Source organism: Brienomyrus brachyistius, chromosome 20 (assembly GCF_023856365.1).
Source record: "Brienomyrus brachyistius isolate T26 chromosome 20, BBRACH_0.4, whole genome shotgun sequence".
NCBI lineage: Eukaryota > Metazoa > Chordata > Actinopteri > Osteoglossiformes > Mormyridae > Brienomyrus > Brienomyrus brachyistius.
In genome coordinates, this window is record NC_064552.1 from 714,923 (window position 1) to 738,085 (window position 23,163).

The 23,163-nt window shown below is 54.3% G+C and overlaps 1 protein-coding gene and 1 long non-coding RNA gene across 21 annotated transcripts in view; one reads left to right on the top strand and one right to left on the bottom strand.

Moving 5' to 3' along the window:
• Window positions 1–68: 68 nt before the first annotated feature.
• LOC125715768 (uncharacterized) lies at window positions 69–4,862 on the bottom strand. The gene is made up of 3 exons (XR_007384171.1): window positions 4,470–4,862; window positions 1,388–1,562; window positions 69–183 (listed from the first exon to the last, which is right to left on the bottom strand). It is a non-coding gene; the product is annotated as an uncharacterized LOC125715768 (long non-coding RNA).
• LOC125715750 (dynamin binding protein) overlaps window positions 3,050–23,163 on the top strand; it is a 32,718-nt gene continuing 12,604 nt past the window's right edge. For 5 of the 20 annotated variants that reach the window (XM_048987626.1, XM_048987628.1, XM_048987629.1 and 2 more), the window contains exons 1-4: window positions 3,939–4,201; window positions 8,023–8,180; window positions 8,921–9,043; window positions 10,050–11,981. In XM_048987626.1, the coding sequence (XP_048843583.1) occupies window positions 8,036–8,180; window positions 8,921–9,043; window positions 10,050–11,981 (2,200 nt within the window). In that variant the 5' untranslated portion in view covers window positions 3,939–4,201; window positions 8,023–8,035. Of the gene's footprint in view, window positions 3,397–3,431; window positions 3,834–3,938; window positions 4,202–8,022; window positions 8,181–8,920; window positions 9,044–9,480; window positions 9,717–10,049; window positions 11,982–15,101; window positions 16,957–23,163 lie in introns of those variants that run through there. The other 15 variants (XM_048987622.1, XM_048987621.1, XM_048987624.1 and 12 more) reach the window with 15 other exon arrangements.

Genomic DNA, 23,163 nt, shown 5'->3' on the forward strand with positions numbered 1-23,163 from the left:
ATGCCAAGGCATGACCACCATAAAATTTTAATCAATGAACTTATATTTAGACAATTTGAACAAATCCAATATAATTAACAAAAACGGCCTCGTCCTTTTGGAGAAAAGCTGAAACGGTGAGACCATCACTGCCATCGTCTGGCTGTACAGGATACCAGGGACACACAAAGTTTTTTCAGGTGTCTGTAAACAACCGAGTACATTGTTAGTGAGAGAAACCTAAGTGTGACCTGAAACATGAGCGTTTACTGCAAAAAAAAAAGTACAGTTGTCCTGACTAAACACTAGGTGGCACTATTTGTATAACGAAAATACATCTAGCAAATACAGTAAAGGCTACTAAAAGGGATGTTCAGTCTACAGCAACGAAGACTTGAAATTAACTTGGCCAAAGTCCCACTTCCTTTAGCGGAGCTGTACTTTCCACCACCTGCCCATAAGCAGATAGAAACAGCGACAGATGTGACAACAGGAAGAGGGAAATGCCCCGAAGTGGCCGTGACCCAGAATGGTGAGCTTGCGCTGCCAGGAATACCAGGATGCACTCCGCTCCAAGCCGTGCCTCCAAGCCGTGCCTCAAAGCCATGCCTCAAAGCAGTGCCTCCAAGCCGTGCCTCAAAGCCGTGCCTCCAAGCAGTGCCTCCAAGCCGTGCCTCAGAGCCATGCCTCAAAGCAGTGCCTCCAAGCCGTGCCTCAAAGCCGTGCCTCCAAGCCGTGCCTCCAAGCAGTGCCTCCAAGCCGTGCCTCCAAGCAGTGCCTCCAAGCAGTGCCTCCAAGCCGTGCCTCTTTCTCAGCTTTGATGGGAATCTCTGCTCCCTGTCCTTTGGGGTTGGAATAATGTACAGATTATGTACTGGGGCTATCTTTGGAAACTGAAAACTTTGCTATCCCCTCTTCTGAAACTGCCAGAAAAAAAAAAAACTTTTGCTGATTTAATCACTAAGCTAATAATGACCTGCGCTAAATGCAGTCCCTCAGCAAATCTGTGCAGATGTGATGGTATCCATGTTAGTGCCTGTTTGGCATGGCTTGGCCTGTTTTAGCACATTTGCACATTGTTAAAGTCACTCGGGGATGCAGCGGACCCACTCCAAGCTGTGTTCTACAACCTTCCTCTTCTATGAAGTCATGACTCCAGAAGCTTCTCTGTGGGCTCAGAATCTGCTAAATCCCATCCGTGGTTGATTCATGCATTTTTCTTTTCAAATGTAAAACAATGATGCGTCCCGCTAAACAAAAAAGCTGAACAAAGCAGAGAGTCTGCATGCACCATGGTCACATTCAGAGCCCTGTCTGTGTGGGAGCGGGCGGGTGGTTCATATGCTAATAAGCTGGTGCCTAATTGGCCAGACAAATGTATGTGTGCACGTCAGCTAACTGTTCAAACCTGCCAGGAAGCCGCTGTGACCTTTCGCCGTGTCAGCTTGGTGACCTGAGATATGTCATGCGGTTTCTGCAGTGCCACTCACGCCTCTTTTTCACTTCTTGTTCCAGCTGCAGCTGACTAGGTCACTGCGGCTGCCCCTTCACCTCCATGTCTCCAACCGTACACCATCATCTGCCTCCATACATAAGCAAAAACCTTTTTTAGCTGAATATATTCCACAAAGTCACCTTGGAAGAGCTTATGCGACCCAGGCATGGAGCTTATGGCCGACAGCATAGAGCACAAAGCAAGGGGCAGCGGGTAAAGCACAGCACAAAGCAAGGGGCAGCGGGTAAAGCACAGCACAAAGCAAGGGGCAGCAGGTAAAGCACAGCACAAAGCAAGGGGCAGCGGGTAAAGCACAGCACAAAGCAAGGGGCAGCAGGTAAAGCACAGCACAAAGCAAGGGGCAGCAGGTAAAGCACAGCACAAAGCAGGGGGCAGCGGGTAAAGCACAGCACAAAGCAAGGGGACTGAGCTACAGTAATTCTATTTTAATGTTTATATATTAAGTTTTATCACATGTAATGGTGAATATGTTCAATTCAATTTTAGTGCATTTTCACAATACATTATCTCAAAGCAAATCCTCCATGTATGTTATACATACAGACATAATACATATAAATACAAACACACACACTGCGCGATTGTTTTGTTTTCATTTTCTTTTTTGGAGCATCTGGGGGAGTAAACGACTATTAATTTAATTGTATAGACACTGCACATTTGAGAAGTAGCCGCTTTAATCTTGAACCTATGGCAGCGTTCTTAAAATCAGACATGTCTATCAGTGAGCTGTAATAGCGAGGAACTGGGATAATCCTGTTGCCCTTCATGGATGTATTACTTCTACTTTGACCTGAATTCCGTAGCGGCACGGTGCTGCGGCGGGCAGAGCCGCGCCTGGAATGCGGCCGAAGGGATTCCGTTAGCGAAGCGGCTTAGCCAAAGCTCCCGCTCAGCCAGGCACGCGGGACCGCTTCTCCATGTCACTTTTCATTTTAGAAGTGTACCTGCTCGCAAACACGAAAGAGGAGCTGGAGAAGTAGGCCTAGCTAACAAATGTCTTCCCTGATTCCTCCATTTACTCATGCGTGTTTTGGTTCCCAGCCCATCTAATGATACGATTCTGGATTGCAAACTATGGTTATCTGGCTGGAGTGAGATTTTCAGTTCGAGATAAGTCTGCACACACATGCACACGCATTTACACGTTTGTTACCGTTTTATTAGCTTGTAAATAGTCTGCAAACTACACCAGCGGTTTTGATGTAGCACATTTTAGGTTTATAGTGGGAATAATATACATTTGCCGTAAGATTTCTTGCGTGAGCGTCTGAAAGCGTGATTGTTATGCCAAATGCGTCAGTTGGCATCGCCGCGAATCACACCAAAATCGGACGAATTATTGTTAAACTTGTCTTTTATACTTAAAGAATTGATCTAACTTTAATTGTTAAGAATCTACATATACAAGTGTTTCAAAATAGAAACTATGTGCGCTTGATCGTGATTAGTTACAAGCAAATTGCGGTTGTAACTAAAAGCTATTCATCGATATACAACACAAGCATGTGTGTGTGTGCGCGCGCGCACACATACGAGTGAGTGAGTGTGAGAGATTGATTGCGCATGTGCCTGCATGTGTATTTTGATACTTTCTAGTCGTTTTGGGCAAAACCTAAACTTGTCATTATAAAACAGCGAAAAATAGAGTCAAGTTATGTGAGTCACGTTTTAAAAGAGCCCGCGTACAAAACGAAAGCTGTTATTTGAGAGGCAGCTGAGCTTCGAGATGTTTAACAGTAAGCAAACCCACTTCCACAGCCCGCCGTAAACTGTAGTTATTTAGCATACAAGTTTGCTTCCGTTTTGTTTTGTTTGTTACTGGTCTATACTCAAAGAAATAAAAGTTTTTACTGTGAAGATCGTGGACTGGCAGCGCCCGGACGTGCATTTGGACCCAGGTACGATGGATCACAACAGCACCGATAATGTTTAACGTGCTACACACGTGTTTATAAATGATACTGTCACAATGTCACACACGTTTTAAAACGGTAATGTTACAATGTCACACATGTTTTAATGATAATGATACAATGTATTAAAATGTTACGAGCAGGGCAGTTACCATCTCCGCGTTACACGCATGTTAAACGTATAATATCACAGATAGGGCAGCGATCATATCCACTTTATTTTACACGTTGAAATGCCAGCTGCGATCGGCTGTTCTCCGCCTTACAGCACTTAGGGGCGGCCAGCGGACGTAGCACCCGCGGGAATGAGAGCTGAAAGCCGGCCGATAAGATGAATCCTCGGCGGTTGTGTTTGAGAAGCAAACCGCCGCGACATGGTCGTCGTACATCTTTGAGGGAACTCTAAGCAACGGGGGACCCAGGTAACGCCACTCGATGTGGCCCCGCTTTTTGCTCAGGCGTGCGGCAGCCAGTCCCCGCCGCTGCCGGTCCTGGCGGGGGTGGGGTGCGGCTGATGTCAGCCGGGCATGGGTGGGGGGATCTCCGTGGGCCGGACCTCCCTGGACGGCTAAAGTGGCTGCCGTAGCGAGCGTAAGCGATCACGACGGGGCGTCGGAGGCTGAGACGCCCGGAGAGAAGCGGTTCGGTCCGGAAGGGTCCGATCGGCTGGGCGAGGTGCAGACGGAGTGTGTGTGCGGGTCTGGTCCGGATTATGCGGAGCCCGAAAGGCTGAAACTCAGAAACACTGTAACTGATCACGAAACTGCATGAGTCACCGAGGAATGACGGCGTAAGACGGGAGATTGTTTTACTTATGCTTTTGCTTAACTTATGCCTGTTTACTCAGTGTCTGCATATAATTCGTTGGTGTCTTCCTGCGTAATACTCAGTGTGTCTGCTTGTAGTATACTCCAGGGTCTGTGTGTCTATATAATACTCGGTGCCTGTCTGTGTAATAGTGTATTTGCTGCTGCTTTACCTCTATTTTACTTTTATTTACTGAGGCTGGTTGCGATAGTCCGTTTTACACAACGCCCCTGGCATCACTCCCGCATCACCTGTAGGTCCATCTGCTGCCAGCTGTTAGCATGCAGTGCTCTGGTAGTCTGAAAGCCAACAGGCTGTTGGGTGTTTGAGCCGCTTGTCATTCCTGGTCCTGGTCCGTGGGACAGTCTGTGTGATGGCAGTCTGGACAGTCTGTTATTTCAGTGTGCCGATCTGTTTCAGCTGGTAGAATGAACTGCCTGTGTGATTTTGTAAATAACAAACAATGTTTAAAAAAAGAAAGATACATTTAACTCTTAATAGTATAGCTTTGATCAGTGACCTGACGACTGTCTTATAGCTGTTCAGTACTTGCGCGTGGTTAAGTCGCTCTGTCAGGATTCCGCAGGCTAATGGTCAGCTGGGAGCCCGTGATGTCAGAGCTGCCTGTCACAGTTGCTCTCTGTAAGCTGAAGCCTCATGCTGTGTCCATGCCCTGTCAGGGACTCCACATCGGGCTCGAGTGCAATGTGCGGGGCTGCGCTGCCTCAGTGGGCACTCAGCCAGGCTCCAGAAGGCCCCGGAAAGCCCTGCTTACTGGCAGTTTGCTCAGCAGTGATGTTATGGCACGTCACGCTGCTCACGTGCTCAGCGTACTTCAGCTATTTACTTGTGGCTGTGCCAGCCAAACCACTGTGGTGCCGCGAACACAAAGGCTGCCCTTCAGGCCTGCCGGGACCCACGCGGCCTCCTCACCCACGTTTGCCCAGGACACAAGGGCGCTCTGTACGCCTCCCAGCCGTCGCCGCTCTGCGGGGGGAGTGCGTTTCCCATGAATGGCGATGTCTGGGGCAGCATGGCTGGAGCAAAGCGGGGGTAGGTAGGGGGTAAATAATTCAGTGCCTGGTGTCAGTGTGTGGTGATATTTGAAGCGCACGGCTCCCTGAACTGGGGTGGTGCTTGCCTGTGTGGGTCAGCACTTGGGAGGCCTTACAGTGACAACTGGGAGGTCCCTGGGTCAAATCCTGTCTCTTGCAGAGTGACGTCACGCTTGGGCCCTCGAGGGACGTCAGGGGTGTCATGGGCCATCATGAGCCATCCCCAGATGTTTCTATCACTCTCAGGCTGTGACGATGTCCTGTCACTTTGCCTTCTCGTGAGATCAGCCCCTGGACCCTGAACGAGCTGGAAGGGAGTAGAGTTCTTACCACCTGATTCTGCTTTATTTCATGCAGCTGTAGAGATGTTTCTGGAACTTGCTATGGTCTGGTGGGTGTGTTTGCTTCAGCGAGCATTGCTTGTCTTCCCCTGCGCTTGCTGAGAAATTTGCAAACCTCCCTCTGTGGGATTTAAAATGTTTTAAGATGGAATGTTCCGGACCAACATGACCACGTGTGTTTTGTTAAGATTCGCCATGGCAACTTGATGTCATCGGGCGGCTGGCCTGGGGGAGGGTCCCGGCCACCCTTCGACCTCTGGGGGTGGGGGGCATTTTGCCATGTGACTCACAGTGTTCCCATTGCATGCTAACAAGCTAATGTGATACAGACGTGGTTTTTGTGTTTGTGTGTGAGCTGCGTTTCTCTCTCCTGATGGGGGTGTATCATTATCTGGGCAGGAACAGCACATTTCCAGGGGTGGGGGGTTGGAGGGGGGCTCATCTCAGCCTGGGGGCTGTAGCTATGTTGAGTGATGGTCCTGTCTGACCATACTGTTTCTGGGTTGCCAGGTACTGTACTGCTTCCTGTGGTTGCCAGATATCTGCCTTGGGACACAGATTTATAATATCTGGCCATATGATGATGATGATGATGATGTAAATGTGCCCCCTGGGGGTGCCGAGGCCAGTGCTCAGGGGCAGAAAAATAACAGCAAAGCAGCACTGACAGCACGGCTGTGTAGAACCTTCCAGAGGATTTGCAGGCAGACTGTCAACTGGTCTGGTTACACTCGTGCTTTGGCTTCTCGAAACTGCTCCCCATCCCCCTGATAACCCCCCATGTCTGTGCACACAGACCACCCCCCCAAACATAGATATATACATTCGCAAAAGCTGCACACATGCTGGTTGCAGCCAGTGGGTTAATGTGCATCTGCCTGTGTGGCCCTGTGGCTTGTGATCATTATGGGCTGTATTGTGCTGTGCAGTGCCGTGCCTGGGGTGCAGTGCCGTGCCTGGGGTGCAGTGCCACACGCTGGCCGCTCATGACCTGTCACCGCGGTGCGTGCGTGCCTTCTGCAGTGCATCCCATGTGCAGTGTGGCCCTGGTCATTCAGTCTGAAGTACTAACTGTAGCAGAGAGCAGGAAGTACTCGTTACCCTGTTGTGAAAACTGGCACCCGTTAGTCATAGCCATATCACCTGATCCTATGGGGGCGGATCAAGCCCATGCCTACCCCCCCCCCCCCCCCCCCGAAAGCTTGGTCCTGATGCTTGGCCCCCCGTTTCGGGTTTGCACCCCCATATACTTGCCTTCCGTGCCCCAGACATGCTGCACAGCTCCTGTTTGTTTGCTTCTGTCTCCCTCCCAGCTCACATTTCGGGGTGAAGGAATTTGTCAGCGGTATCTCCTGGGGGCACAAACACACACACACACACACACACACACACACACACACACACACATGCTAATACACATACACACACACACACACACGCTAATACAGACAGACACACAAACACATTCACAATCATAGACACACACACAATCACAGATGCGCGTGCACACACACACACACACACACACACACACACACACACATGCTAATACACATACAGACACACACACACGCTAATACAGACAGACACACAAACACATTCACAATCATAGACACACACACAATCACAGATGCGCGTGCACACACACACACACACATACACACACACACATATACAGACAGACACACATACACACACACATATACAGACAGACACACACACACACATATACAGACAGACACATACATACAGACAGACACACACACACACACATATACAGACAGACACACACACATATATACACACACACACACACATACAGACAGACCACTCTGCTGTAGGGACACACTGATTGGCGGCAGATGGCTTCTGTTTCTCTTGCTTTCCATCTGACGCCTGCTGTCCCTGTTGGCCTCTGAGAAGGTTATTCTTGTTTTTCTTTAAGGACGAGGGTTCAGCTGTTTGTGTGTGTGTTTGTGTGTATTTGTGTGTGTGTGTGTGTGTGTGCGTGCGTGCGTGCGCTTGTGTCTGTTCTCCCTTCTTGGAACTGTGACACCTAAGCTTCTCAGGAATGAAGTTTACGCCACACTGACAAGGCTAGTGTTCAGCCAGCACAACTAGTGGGCAGAATGTGGTACTGCAGCATGTGCCAATTTCCTCCCATGCTTGATCCTGTTTGGAGTCTGACTGGATGAGCCTCTTCTCAGAGCTGAGAGCTCAGGTTGCACCTCTGTAGGTTGCGCACAAGCTGGAGTGAATCTGTGCTAGAGGACAGAGGCCAGCTTTGTGTTGGTGAAGGAGCAGGTCCTCTCAGACTACATAAGTTGTTATTTAATCTCAGCACTGTGCATGTATGGATCCTGACCCGCCTCTCCCCGATTGTCTCCCGCTACCCCCTTCCTCCCCAGTAGCTTCTGAGTGATGGAGCTGGGCTCTGTGGTCCGGGCCATCTTCGATTTCCGCCCCAGCGTGTCAGAGGAGCTGCCCCTCTTTGCTGGCGATGTCATTGAGGTGCTCAGTGTGGTGGATGACTTCTGGTTGCTCGGCAACAAGGATGGCGTCACAGGTGGGTGGCACTGTTGCCCTGGGGTCTGCAGCACGCGTTCGAGTCTGAGCGCGCAGCCGGTCTGGCTTGGGGAATCCTGGAGCCCTACAAGCTGTGTTCCTCCGCCTCCCAGAATGGATGCAGACTCGCTCCCCAGTCAGGCCCAAACAAGCGCACATTTCTCATCCCTGAGTCATGTGGCATTTCCCCATTTCCGGGTCGGCCCAGACCTTATTTATCAAGGAGAACTTGATGTTCCTGAATCTGGAGTGAAACAGCAGAATGTCCCATAAACTATGCCGCCTGCAGTCGTTACCCCGGAACCCTCGTCTGCTTCTGCTTCTTTCTCTTCTGAATGCTCCCCTTCGTCCCCAGTTCCTCTCCATCACCACTTGCCCCCGTTTCTCCTGCACGCTTCCTGCTCCTCCCTTGTTATTCCCCTGCTCCCCCTTCAGCTCCTCATCCCATCTCTCCTGCATGCTCCTCATTCCTCCCCTGCTCACCCCATCAGTTCCTGCCCCTATCTCTCCTGCATGCTCCTGTTCCTCCCCCGCTCCCCTCATCAGTTCCTGCCCCTATCTCTCCTGCATGCTCCTGTTCCTCCCCCGCTCCCCTCATCAGCACCTGCCCCTCTCTCCTGTGTTGTACCTTTTCTTCCTCTGCTCCCTCCACAGTCAGCTCCTGCCCCCATCTTTATTGCATGTTCTTGTCCCTCCCCTGCTCCCTCTGACAGAGGCTCTGTGTTCCTTCTCCCCATACAGGCCAGTTTCCCAGCACATTTGTGGAGGCTGTTCTCATCCCTAGCACCCGGCCAGGAGACCAGCTCTACGTCTGCATCAGTGACTTCAGTGCAGCATCGCCGGAGAACCTGTCTCTTAAGCGAGGTGGGTGGTGGCGGGCACTGGGCACTGGGCAGCGGGCACTGGGTGGCTTGCGCTGGGCAGTGGGCGGTGGGTGGCGGGCACTGGGCAGCGGGCGGTGGGTGGCAGGGGCTGGGCGGCGTGCTCTGGGCGGCGTGGGCTGGGCGGCGTGCGCTGGGCGACGTGCGCTGGGCACTGGGCGGTGGGCGGCGTGCTCTGGGTGGCGTGCTCTGGGCGGCGTGGGCTGGGCGGCGTGGGCTGGGCACTGGGCAGCGGGCACTGGCCGGTGGGCACTGGGCAGCGGGCACTGGGCGGGGGGTGGCGTGCGCTGGGCGGCGGGCGCTGGGTGGTTCACTGACAGACTGTCAGGTTCATACAGGCATGTGACTGACTGGGCGGAGCTCACCAGTGCCACAGCATACCGCTTCCTCTGACTGGGAGAGATGCTGTCTTGGCTGCAGCTCAAGCAAGACTCTGCTGAAGCAAAGTGTAGCCATGACCAAGGTGTCCTCATCTGGGGTGCTGGTTCCCACCATCATCTTACCATGTTCAGGATCTTCTGTGCCAACTGTCGTCATCTTGGCCTTCTTACTGGCATTTGGAGGCTTAATTCCATGTGCCCTGGGCACCGTGGTCAGACTGGGTCACCAGCCTTTTGCAGAGAGACGTCACATTGGCCCGTTACAGCCGGACCATGGTCAGGGCTCGTCCTTGCTGTCTGTTGGCTGCCTTGCACTTTCACACAGTCGCCTCTGGGTGGTATCATTTCACTGCATTGTGCACGTCTAGTTTTTACTCTGTTGTGTCATTAATTGCCGAATATAATTAGCATGTTTTTGGGAAATACGTGGCTGAGATAATAAGCGCCTTCAAGCAGGCTTTTCTGCTCTGTGAATATGTGCCCAGGAGGCGTTAGACTGAGCCCTCCCTCAAAAACACAGCTTTTGTTATCTTGTGGTTCGCGGCCCCACCGGGCTGAGCCCTGCCTGCCTCATTGCTTACTTCACCCCCCCCTTCCCCATGTCTGTAGGTGATGTGGTGGTGGCTGAGGGCAGTGTGGATGGCTCCTGCATGCGGGGCCACAGCAGCTGGGGGGCATATGGCCTCTTCCCACGGTCTTGCGTGACGCGGCTGCGCCTCTCCCGCCGCTGCCGTGAGCTGTCCCAACGTGCTGCTGCCGCTGCCGAGCTGCCCCCCCACGCCCTGGGCCGAGCCCGTGCCCTCATGGGTCTGTCCGCCCAGCTTGACGAGGAGCTTGACTTCTGTGAGGGTGACCTCATCACCATCGTGGGCGTGCCTGAACCAGGCTGGCTGCGGGGGGAGCTGGACGGGCGCAGCGGCATCTTCCCTGAGGGCTTCGTGGAGCTGCTGGCTCCCCTGCGTGGCGGAGGAGACACCCAGGCCGTCGCCCGCTACAGGGAGGAGGACGAGGAGGAGGGGCAGCAGGATGAGGAACGTGAGGTGGGCTTGGGTGAGGCAGAGGTCCCAGCCGGTGGGGGTGAGGCTGCCAGCCTGCATGGCGTGGCGCTGTATGACTTCCGCGCCCTGGAATGCGACGAGCTGGACTTTGACGTGGGCGACCGCATCCTGGTGCTGCGGACGCTGGAGGATGGCTGGCTGGAGGGTGAGCTACATGGGCGGCGTGGCATCTTCCCACACCGATTCATCCGGCTAGAGGAGCCACTGTGCCGCACTGGCCAATCGGGTTTGAGAGGGGCGGAGCCTCGAGAATCCCTGGCGAGCAGCCTGGCTAGAAGGGACACAGATGCAGATGGGGGCCACCATGCAGCCAAGCAGGAGGCTGGGCAGCAGAATCAGGAGTACAGTCCAGCCTGGGGGGGGCAGACTGACTACACCATCTGGGACCTCGACTACTTTGAGCAGGAGATGGAGCGCAGTGGCAGCATTGGCGGGGGGGCGCACGCCATTGCACCACTCTCGCAGATGGGGGCTGGCCACAGCGCAGCGGCCAAACCAGGCCTGCCACCCCGGCCCAGCCTGCCCCTTTTGCTGCAGCGCCGGGTGCATGGTGCCGAACCCCAGGGATCACCTACGCCTGCTGCCGGCAGCCTGACTCTCCTCTCAGGTCGCCATGATGACTGGCTCCACGGAGACGGTCCGGCGGTTGGAGAGCGTCCCACTGACAGACGGGTGTCAGGCTGCTTGACTGCAGCGGGCCAGCAGGAGGAGCACAAACGCAGGAAGTTGTTCCGGCATTCCAGTGCCGCCGAGGTGGACCTGCTGCCGCCAGAGAGAACGTTCCGGAACGGCCTGCCAGGCCCCTCCTTTCTGGACGGGCTCAGTGCCTCTGCCACTGACCTGGACTCCCAGCTCTCCCAGCAGCTGGCCGAGTTTGAGCTGAGTGTCCCCGGGCCCCAGGGGCCGGGGACAGGGCACAGAGTCTCCCGCCATTACTCCATCCTGGACTACAGCAGTGAAGGTGACATCATCAGAGGCTCTGCCCACTCCCCTCTGACCCTCAAGCCCAAGACCTGTGCCTTACCCTCCTCCACCTCTCGCCCTTCATCCCTAGAGAGGCAAAAGGCCCTCAGGCCCCCGCCTCCCCGGCCCCGGGTCCTCAGGGGCCCACAGGGGTCCCCGCCCCCTGTGGAGCAGCAGCGCAGATCCACCCCCGCCCCACTGAAGCCGGCCCGGCCTGCCCCTCGGCCGCCCCAGCGCTGCACCCGCAGCAGTGCAGTGAGCCGAGCCCCGCCAGAGGAGGATGACGTAGAAGCAGAGAAGCCCTCTCAGGAGAAGCAGTGTGAGCAGGAGCAGGTGGCCATTCTGCTGCGCCTCCAGGAGGTGGAGCAGGACCTGGAGATGTACAGGCAAACGGCCGAAGAGCTGCGGAGCATGCTGGAGCGGGAGGAGGACCAGGGAGCACGGCAGCAGGCCTTGGAGAGCCTGGACCTGTGCGCCTACAGCATCGACACACTGAGCCTGGAGCAGCAACAGCTGCAAGGTAAGAACCGCCTCCCATCACCAGCACTGTTCCCAGATCAGTGAGTTCATGGCCCCTTAGCCGCGTGTGTGGACATTAGCTATCCCGACACTGTGGCCTGGTTCAGGGGCAGTGTGCAGGATTCTGTGCAGGATCCCTTTGCTGAAACAGTGCACTTCCTGTCTAGTGTGTCTGCTAGCTGCATGTGGCCTGTCTGCCAGCAGGGGGCAGCAGACACTAAAGTAACAGTAAGCCGGCGTCTGACACTTAAATAGTGTGACTGTGTAATACTCTTTGCAGTGCTTTGCAGGGCTGTGTTTTGGTACTTTCCGGGGAGTGATATGAAGCAATTCTTAAGTTAATGGCTTTTCCAGAAAATAATACCACTGAGTTTGACAGCCCACCGCATAAGAGAAAGAGCCAATGTTTTATAAACACCTACCAATAGGAGCTTAGACAGTCAGGGTGTTGATTATTGGGCACCAATAGGAGCTCAGAGAGCCAGAGCGTTGATTTAATGGGCACCAATAGGAGCTCAGAGGTCCAGGGAGTTAATTAATGGGCACCAATAGGAGCTCAGAGAGACAGGGTGTTGATTAATGGGCACCAATAGGAACTCAGAGAGACAGGGTGTTGATTAATGGGCACCAATAGGAGCTCAGAGAGACAGGGTGTTTATTTCCATAGGAGCTCTGTGTTGCTGTCCACCTGTATCCATGCCTGTGCCTCTCTGTCCGCCTGCCCACTGCCGGTACCCAGCCTGAGGGTGCTGACCCAGGGCTCTGTGTCTTGTCTGTGTCCCTGATGCCAGCCTGTCACATTTTACAGTGCAGCAGACACACTCACTCACAGACATGCAGAGATACACCCTTACACACACGCAGCACGACCCAGCCGGGAATGACACGCAGAGGTCCTGCAGCCCATCACAGAACTACACATAGAATGCATCTGCGGGCCGTGTGGAGGGCAGCCCAGTGTGTAGATTGTTCCGGATGGATAATGAGCCTCCATTCACAAGGTCCCTCTGGGTTTGAAGTCAAAAGAAGTGCTGCCTTTTCACTTGTGCCCCCCCCCCCCCCCCCACGCCCAGCTGTAGGGTCAGTGGTGGTGTGAGTCCTATCTGCACCGAAGAACGCCCAAAACCACACAGAAGAAAGCAGTGTGGGGTGGGGGGTGTTTGTACAGCTCTGTGTGTGTGTGTGTGTGTGTGTGTGTGTGTGTGTGTGTGTGTGTGTGTGTGTGTGTGTGTGTGTGTGTGTGTGTGTGTGTGGGGGTGAGTGTGTGTGTGTGTGTGGGGTGAGTGTGTGGGTTGGGTAGGGTGGGGCTTGCTAATCCCCAACCTGTCTACAGGAATTTCCAGGTGACAAAGTGGTCAGATGACACGACATCCGTGTGGCTTTAGTCCGTTCATCTGTATGTTCCTCTGTCCCTCCGTTTGTCCAACTGTCGGGACCTTCTGGGCCTCCTCAGTGCTGTTAGGGTGGCAGAATGTGCTCCTTTCTTCTGTCCATCCTCTGCTTACAGCGTCTCCTGGGGTCTCCTCAGTGCTGTTAGGGTGGCAGAATGTGCTCCTTTCTTCTGTCCATCCTCTGCTTACAGTGTCTCCTGGGGTCTCCTCTGTGCTGTCGGGCCTGCAGAATGTGCTCCTTTGTCCTGTCTGTCCTTCGTGTACAGCGTCTCCTGGGGTCTCCTCAGTGCTGTTAGGGTGGCAGAATGTGCTCCTTTCTTCTGTCCATCCTCTGCTTACAGTGTCTCCTGGGGTCTCCTCTGTGCTGTCGGGCCTGCAGAATGTGCTCCTTTGTCCTGTCTGTCCTTCGTGTACAGCGTCTCCTGGGGTCTCCTCTGTGCTGTCGGGCCTGCAGAATGTGCTCCTTTGTCCTGTCTGTCCTTCGTGTACAGCGTCTCCTGGGGTCTCCTCTGTGCTGTCGGGCCTGCAGAATGTGCTCCTTTGTCCTGTCTGTCCTTCGTGTACAGCGTCTCCTGGGGTCTCCTCTGTGCTGTCGGGCCTGCAGAATGTGCTCCTTTGTCCTGTCTGTCCTTCGTGTACAGCGTCTCCTGGGGTCTCCTCTGTGCTGTCGGGCCTGCAGAATGTGCTCCTTTGTCCTGTCTGTCCTTCGTGTACACTGACTTGGGCAGCTGGGAATAGCTGCACATTACCTCCACCTTTCTTGCCTGTAGTGTGAAATGTGCCCAGAAGAGGGCGAGCTGCCAGTCGTGCTCACATTTCAGCATGCGGCCCCTGGGATGAGGATTAGCTGAGCCCACAGCACTGTCACTTTGCAGGGGTGGGGGTTGCCATTGTTTTTTTTTTTTTTTTTTGCGGGGTTGGGGGTGTCTGTCTGAAACTAATACAGCATGATACTCTCCTGCACTGTAAACTGTTCAAAGCCTCAATTGTTGGGCTTCCTTATGTGTGTCTTTGGGCTCTCAGAGCTCCTGTTAGGGTGCAGGGGTTAGTTTGGGGGTGTGTATGGTTCGAATTTTCATGGGAACAGTTTAGGGACAGCTCCCCCCCACCCATGCGGGGAAAAGTGCTGAATACAGGGTGTGCTAAGTCAGCCAAAGACTCTCCATGCTTCTCCCGGGTCTGTGAACTGCGTGCTGTGTGATTGCTGCTCTGATGGGGCTGGGGGGAGAGGGCTGTGCCTTTTCTTCCTCTCTGAAAAAGAGTGGAGTGGGGGGTGTGACTCTGGGAAGGACTTGGAACAATAGTGCATTGTGGACTGAGGATCCACTGTCTCCCGCTGCAATGGTGAAGAGGCTTTTCTCCTGACATTTCAGAGACAGTACTTCAGCTTTGGGCTTATAGCACAGCAAGAACACCCGCAACTCTCCCCATGCGACACAAGATCGCATTCGCACCTGCAGCTGCTGGGAGTTGCATCTTGCTGCTGCAGCAGCTGCTCTGGCATGCGGGACCTTTAAGAAATTCTCAGGCTCTGACAGGGAGGAGATCAGCCCCTCCTCCCTTTCATTAGTAGGGGAAAGGCCAGAGTCTATGTTCTTGGCCAGTCACAGCCTGTCTAGGTGGAAATCCCTCATCATGTGACCCAGCTCATGGGCCCTAGGGGGACAGGAGGCGGGGCGTGGGAGGTGCTGGTGCGGGAGCTTGTGTGTCCGGGGGATATCTCAGAGCAGAGGGCAGTCCCAGCGAGGCATTCCCACGGAAAGCATGCCTCACAGGGTACGGCGGCACCGTGCAACTACGGGAGCCCGAGTGAGAGCTGAGCGCCGCCTCAGCGAGCGGTCATGAAGAACCGCGCTGCCACTGGTGCCAGGCAGGGGCTGTGCCCCCCCAGGCAGACCAAGAGCCGGGAGGAGCTCCGATCAGACGAGTGGAGCGCCGGAGCAGAGGAGGGCGGGCGACTGCAGATTCGTCCCCGGAGGGAACAGGAGGTGCATGGCTTCTGGGAGTATGAGGACAGCGACCAAAGCCCCTACCACTGGTACAGGAGTCACCTGCGAGATGGCTGCGAGCGTTCGGGGCATCCCCGCTACACCAACATGGACCAGGACCGTCACGAACACAAAAACCGCGTTCGTTTGCAGACCTACGACCGCATGGACACAGACTCGGAGAAGAAGTTTGACCGTACTGGTAGGAGCTGTTACAACCACAATGAAGGAGGACGTTGTGATTCCATCGACAAGGACCGTTACGACCGCACTAACATGGAGTATGAAGACAGGGAGCGATATGACTGCTTTAAAAGGGACCGCTATAATGGCACTGGAAAGGATTGTTCAGATTGCAACGAGAGGAACCGTTATGACCGCCGAGATGAGGGACGGTTTGACCGCACTGACAGGGAACGTTATGACCGCCGAGATGAAGGAAGGTTTGACCGCACTGACAGGGACCATTATGACCGCCGAGATGAAGGAAGGTTTGACCGCACTAACAGGGACCCTTATGACCGCCGAGATGAGGGGCGGTTTGACCGCACAGACAGGGACCATTATGACCACCAAGAAGAGGGGCAGTTCCACCGCACAGACAGGGACCCTTATGACCGCCGAGATGAGGGGCAGTTCAACCGCACTGATAGGGACCGTTATGACCGCCGAGATGAGGGGCGGTTCAACCGCACTGACAGTGACCGTTATGACCGCCGAGATGAGGGGCGGTTTGAAGCCACTGACAGGGACCGTTATGACCGCCGAGATGAGGGACGGTTCGACCGCACTGACAGGGACCATTCTGACCGCCGAGATGAGGGGCGGTTTGACCGCACTGACAGGGACCGTTATGACCGGCGAGATGAGGGGCGGTTTGACCGCACGGACAGGGACCGTTATGACCGCCGAGATGAGGGGCGGTTTGAAGACACTGACGGGGACCGTTATGACCGCAGAGATGAGGAGCGGTTTGAAGGCACTGACAGGGACCGTTATGACCGCCGAGATGAGGGACGGTTCGACCGCACTGACAGGGACCATTCTGACCGCCGAGATGAGGGGCGGTTTGACCGCACGGACAGGGACCGCTATGACCGCCGAGATGAGGGGCGGTTTGAAGACACTGACGGGGACCGTTATGACCGCCGAGATGAGGGGCGGTTTGAAGGCACTGACAGGGACCGTTATGACCGCCGAGATGAGGGGCGGTTTGACCGCACTGACAGGGACCGTTGCTACTATTCAGACACTGAGCAGTTTGACCAGAGAGGATATGTGCATGGAGACTATAGTTGGGGATACCGGCCTTTTCTGGGTCCCAGGTCTGATCCAGATGCAACTGATGGTTCTAACGGCTGCCTGGAAAGGAGCATAAGGAGAGGGCGGTCCTACGAGGACCCATTACCTCTCAACCGTGATGACCCCAGTGTGGGCCAAGGGCTTGGCCGGCTGAACCCCAATCCGGAGAACCCATTCTGGAACCAAAATGCACTGTTTACCAGCTCCCTGGACCGGAACAGTGTGTGCAGGAAGTCAGCCCCGGTGTCCCTGAGGAGACAGAAGTTTGTGGTCAGCAGACTACAGCCGAAGCAAGGTGAAGCCTGTAGCTCCACGCTGGGTGGGGGGGTGTCGTTTGAGGATCCATGTGGTTTCTGTGATTCTGCTGGAAGGTGACCTCCCATGCCGTGACGAGGCTGACCGGTCAGGCTGGTTTGGTGGGTTTGGTATCATTCTGCCCAGGCGTGTGTCTCTCCTGTGTTTATGCTTCGCTACAAACAGCTCATGGTTTATCTGAGTACGCCAGGCACCAGGCAAGCTGGTATCCATCATGTCAGGACCCACAGGCCCCTGCTCAGGCCACTACAGCCAGGCAGAACATGAACAAAGTACTTACAGAGCTCCACTTGTGTTGTGTTGTGCGGGTTACAGTGCCGGTGTGTTTGTGCTCGTGCAGGTTGTGGTGGTGGTGGGGGTTTACATTTTGGAGTCTCACATATTTCCCTCCCCCCAGTCTGTGCTGAAGTATTTGTGGGACAGAGAGAGTGACTGCATTCCTGTGCAACACAGACACAGAAAGAGGGCTGTCGACCAAAACGCCAGACCTGTTAATAATTTAATCCGCCAGTCTGCAAGGGGCCAGTCTACATGCCCCCAGCCCAGTATGCGGTGCCGCTGTTGGCTGAGCATGAGTGATTCAGGGTAACTTCAGGCTTTCTCTCTACCTGCTTGCTGTTTTTTACTCTCTTTCTTTCCTTAACACACACAGCTCTCTGTGACGTTAATGTCATTGTGACTTTGTGGATTTGAAATGCCTGGCATGCCTGCCGTTTCAGGGCCTTGGTTGAGTGATTCATCCCCTGCTTCTACGCACGCACAGCTACCACAACCTGAGCGTGTCACACAGGGCACTGCCACACTAATCCAGTGAGGCCTGGTGAGACCACAGGCCTCGGCGGGGGACAGACGGGGTCAGGCCTGTGCTCCAGGAGGGGATTAGTGCATGTAGGTCAGGGCCACACGCACGTGCGCGCACACACACACACACACACACTGCGTTACTCATAAGCACACCGCCAGTCACACACTGCAGCTTTACTCTTCATTACATTATTTCAGAAGCCTGTCAGAAGTTTGTCCTGTCCATGTTTTCCGATCTTCCTCTTGTTGTGCTTTGCCCATGTTGTCTTCCTCATCACCCACTAATCCCATCCACACACCTCTCTGACCCTCCAGCGACTGGCCGAAGCGGGGGCCTCTTTCTCAGCTGCAGCCAGAGGCAGCGGATGTTCTGACTGCTCTGATGTGTGGGTCGAGCTTTAAGGCACGTAGCAGGGTGAGGGTTCTCAAGGAGCTGGGACAGAAACCCTGCTTTCGGTGAGATTACAAAGCCCCACACCGTGCGAGGGTGCGGGTCTAATCGGCTTTCAGGCCAGGGGTGTGGTAGGGCAGAAGGGGGCGGCATTCCAGTGCCTGTCGTCAAGGTGAATTCTGTTTTTCTTTCCATCCTGATCACTAAGTTTCACTCGGAACTGGTTCCTTACGACACACCCCCCCCCCCAACAGGACCTTTCTCAGGAAGTGGGTGGGGCTGACTGTACCTTTTCCCAGGTGTGACAAACATGACATGCTTAAGCTGTTCTGCGTTCTTTATCACTCTGAAGTTTGATCTGTCTAATCTCACCTCACAAGGAACAGTTGGGTCCAAAGTCTACTGTCCCAGCCAGAGAGCCTGAAACATGACTGGCCTTAATCGAGCTTCTAGTCTGCTCCCTGCTCTGCATGACCCTGCTGACCCTCTGTCTTCCCAGCAGGGGGATCCGGACCCCACTCCTCACTCATAGATTTTACTCAGAGGCTTAGGTGGTGCTGCTCCTCCATCAGTATGAGCCAGTGACCTGCCTACCAGGTCTTTGTAGGGACAGAATGCTGAGGGAGGGAGGGAGTGAGAGGGGCAGTGAGGCTGCCTCTTCGGGGGTGAGGTGGCGTGAGGGAGTGAGAGGGGCAGTGAGGCTGCCTCTTCGGGGGTGAGGTGGCGTGAGGGAGTGAGAGGGGCAGTGAGGCTGCCTCTCCGGGGGTGAGGTGGCGTGAGGGAGTGAGAGGGGCAGTGAGGCTGCCTCTCTGGGGGTGAGGTGGCGTGAGGGAGTGAGAGGGGCAGTGAGGCTGCCTCTCCGGGGGTGAGGTGGCGTGAGGGAGTGAGAGGGGCAGTCAGGCTGCCTCTCTGGGGGTGAGGTGGCGTGAGGGAGCGAGAGGGGCAGTGAGGCTGCCTCTCCGGGGGTGAGGTGGCGTGAGGCTGCCTCTCCGGGGGTGAGGTGGCGTGAGGCTGCCTCTCCGGGGGTGAGGTGGCGTGAGGGAGTGAGAGGGGCAGTGAGGCTGCCTCTCCGGGGGTGAGGTGGCGTGAGGGAGTGAGAGGGGCAGTGAGGCTGCCTCTCCGGGGGTGAGGTGGCGTGAGGGAGTGAGAGGGGCAGTGAGGCTGCCTCTCCGGGGGTGAGGTGGCGTGAGGGAGTGAGAGGGGCAGTGAGGCTGCCTCTCTGGGGGTGAGGTGGCGTGAGGGAGCGAGAGGGGCAGTGAGGCTGCCTCTCCGGGGGTGAGGTGGCTGCAGCATAAGGTGCTCTGTTGTCATGCTTTTGGGATGTACTTTCATTTACATTTTACATATGTTTTTACAAGTATTTTTACAGTAACAAGTGTAAGCAGTTTTGAAGCAAGAGCTTCATGTCTTCAACAAAGCAAGAACCTAATCTATTCAGTAACCAAATTTCCCCACAGAAACCTGTTATTTTGACATTGTGGGACCATTTTTTCAGTCCCCACAAAGGGAAATTCAGTCTTTTAAAATCTGTGCGTGTGTGCGTGGGTGCTTGCTCCGTCCTGCCCTTATCATAAGGCAGGTTTGTTGTGAAAAAGGAGTGGCCCCACCCCCCCAGCCCCTGGGAGTAACCCTGTTGCCATGACGACCAGTCCTGCACTCTTTGCCTCAGAGTTAACCCTATTTGACACCACAGAGTGGAAACCAGTTTAGATCAGTGTGTGCTGGGTCTGTGGAGAATGTGTTTGAGTGCTCTGCTGTGGGGGGAGAGATCGTTTGGGGTTGTCCTCCATCCCAGCACCAGGTAAAAGCACTCGTGCAGGGGTGTCGTATACCCCTCCCCTGTTCATGAGAAGCCTGTCTCTCTGCCACCATCTTTGTATCTCTAATGTCATCTGCAGGGTTGGGTATGTAACCTGGATAGACGACCAGGAGGTATAAGCATGTGGCATGTGAGCCACAGCGACTTCAGAAGCATCTGCTTCTCTGTCTGTCTGCCTACCTGTCTGTCTGTCTGCCTACCTGTCTGTCTGTCTGCCTACCTGTCTGTCTCTGTGTCTCTCTGTTTGTGTCTCTGTGTCTCTCTGTTTGTGTCTCTGTGTCTCTCTGTTTGTGTCTGTCTGCCTCTGGGTCTGTTTGTCTCTGTCTGCCTGCCTACCTGTCTGTCTCTGTGTCTCTCTGTGTCTCTGGGTCGGTCTCTTTCTCTCTCTGTGTCTGGGTCTGTTTGTGTCTGTCTTTCTGTCTGTTTTTGCCTGTCTCTGTGTTTGGCTCTGTGTCTGTCTGTCTGCCTGCCTGCCTGCCTGCCTGCCTGCCTGTCTGTCTGCCTGTCTGTCTGTCTGTCTGTCTGTCTGTCTGTCTGTCTGTCTCTGTCTGCCTGTCTGTCTCTGGATCTGTTTGTCTGTTTCGCTGTCTATCTGGCTCTCTCTGTCTCTGTCTGTATCTCTCTTTCTCTGCCTGTCTCTGGGTCTGTCTGTGTGTGTGTGTGTGTGCGTCTGTCTGGCTCTCTGCCTTCTTTTTGCTTTCTGTCTGCATGTAAATCTTTATTGTCCCATTTTAAATAGCCTCTGTGTTTCATACTGTTTTTTGCCAGCATTCCTGTAATCGGTGACTCCGCCCCTTCACTCCCTGGTTTCCCCAGAGATCGCTCTAATACGCTAGGGAGCAGTGCGCTACATGTTAATGAAAAGGTCTTTAGGTCCTCAATGGAATTTTTCATTGTTGGGGAGGGGGCGCTTGCGAGGGCAGGCAGAGTGCCTCTGAAAGATCCATGCAGAGGACTTCGCTGCTAAGGAGTTGGATGCAAAAATGGCAGCAAATGAGTCTGTCCCCACAGAGACTAATGCTCCCAGTGCTTCTAGTGATCCCAGTAGCTGAGTACTCCCACTCCCATTACTTCCAGTGGCTGAAACTCTGGTCCAGGCTTTGGCTCTCTTTCCCTTCTCTCTGCCCAGTCAGCCATGGCCAAGGCTGGCCTCTCGACGCCATTGGGATGTTAATGAGTGCCGGGGGGGGGGGCGGGGTCCCTCCCCTCCCCTCCCCTCCCCTCCCCTCACACACTTACTGATCATGCTTCCCTAACCAGTCTTACAGGTCTTCACTGTGCCTCAGTTTGGTCTATTTGTCTGACCCCCCCCACTTCGGGTCTGTAATGAAAGTACCAGCTGTCAGCTGTAACACGGTGTTTGTGTGGCCAGGGGGTTTGGGGGCGCCAAGCTTTCGCTGGGGGTCTTTCCCCCTCACTACCCCTATGTTTGCGTCCTTACTGGTGCTGTTTCTTTACTGCCTCAGTGATCAGCAAATGTACTCACAAGCCACTTACTAGGTTTCATTACGTATTTTGACTTAAAGACAAATAATGGGAGACGTCGGCCTGTTGGCAGCTTTTTGATGTTTCTTCCTCTTGGTTCGGAGCCTGTGCCACCTGTGTTTTACGCTCTGGGTGAGTTCAGCAGGCAGCCTGACTGCATTTATGGGCACCTCAGTCACCCGGGTGTGCGGAGGAGGCACTGCGGGTCATGTGACTGACCTGAGATGGCAGTGCCCCTCGACCTGTGGCACTGGCAAGTCTGCTGAGGGTCTCTGCTCCTGCTGCTCCTGCTGCTCCTGCTGCCTAGGTGCCTCCCTGCCTTTGCTTCTGTTTTCTCAGTCTGGTTCTGGCTGCTCTGTGGTCTCATGAAGAAATTTCTATCTTGCTGCTCTGACCTTAGCAGGAGAGCAGAGGTCGGTGTGAGCTGCGCTGGCTGCTCTGATCTGCAGCAGGTTCAGTTTGAAGTGCTGTTAGCGGTGCGCAGTGTGTCCTGCGAGCAGAGGTCGGTGTGAGCTGTGGATGCTTTCAGCCCACAGAGACAAACAGCTTTTCATTTCCTTGACTTTTGCTTTTCCTGAACTTCTGAGGGCTGTGCAAACACAGGATGTGGCCTCAGGAATCTTGACGCCTGAGCAGACGACGTGGGGGGGTCACACACAGGGAAGCGCTTGGCAGAGGGGGGGATCCAGATGACAATACAGCTGAGGGAGGGCAGGCCGTATTAAATAGTATATCAGTGCAGGTACGATTACTCTGCTGGTAGTGAGATATGGTTGGCTGTATTTAGAGGGTTCTGGTCAGTGTCGGATTTACAGGCAGTGCAGAGTGACAGGGTGTGTGTCTCACACTGTCAGCCCCCAGAGTGTCACTGGCAGTGAGATATGGCTGGCTGTATTTAGAGGGTTCTGGTCAGTGCCAGATTTACAGGCAGTGCAGAGTGACAGGGTGTGTCTCGCACTGTCAGCCCCCAGAGTGTCACTGGCAGTGAGATATGGCTGGCTGTATTTAGAGGGTTCTGGTCAGTGCCGGATTTACAGGCAGTGCAGAGTGACAGGGTGTGTGTCTCGCACTGTCAGCCCCCAGAGTGTCACTGGCAGTGAGATATGGCTGGCTGTATTTAGAGGGTTCTGGTCAGTGCCGGATTTACAGGCAGTGCAGAGTGACAGGGTGTGTGTCTCATACTGTCAGCCCCCAGAGGGTCACTGCACACGGGAAATACGGCTGCATGGTATCACATTCCCTTGAAATATAAAACAAAAAAAGAAGGTGAAATCTACTCACAATTAAACTACGGCCAAACAAATTATTTTCAAGCAGCCTGTCGTGTTTGTTATTGGTGTTGCTGTGAGTTTTGGCGCCGACAGATGTGATGTGATTACAGGGCTTTAGATGAGAGGCGTATTGTGACGGCCAAACGTCGGTAAGCTGTGTAAATGCAGTCATGTTTAATGAACGTGTCAGACTTTACACGCAAGGTACCGCCGCACCACTGACATCTTTCTACCTTGTGTAACCACAATATCTCCTCTTTTAAAAGGTTGTGGCTGCTGAGCTGCTCCTTTCTTCCACGGCACTTCAGCACTTGCCGCTTCCATGATTTACCAAAACAGTAGTATGTGGTGTCATCTGCTAATAAAGTGTAATGAGCATAAAGATTCGCCGAATTCATCCAGATGACTGAGTTCTGG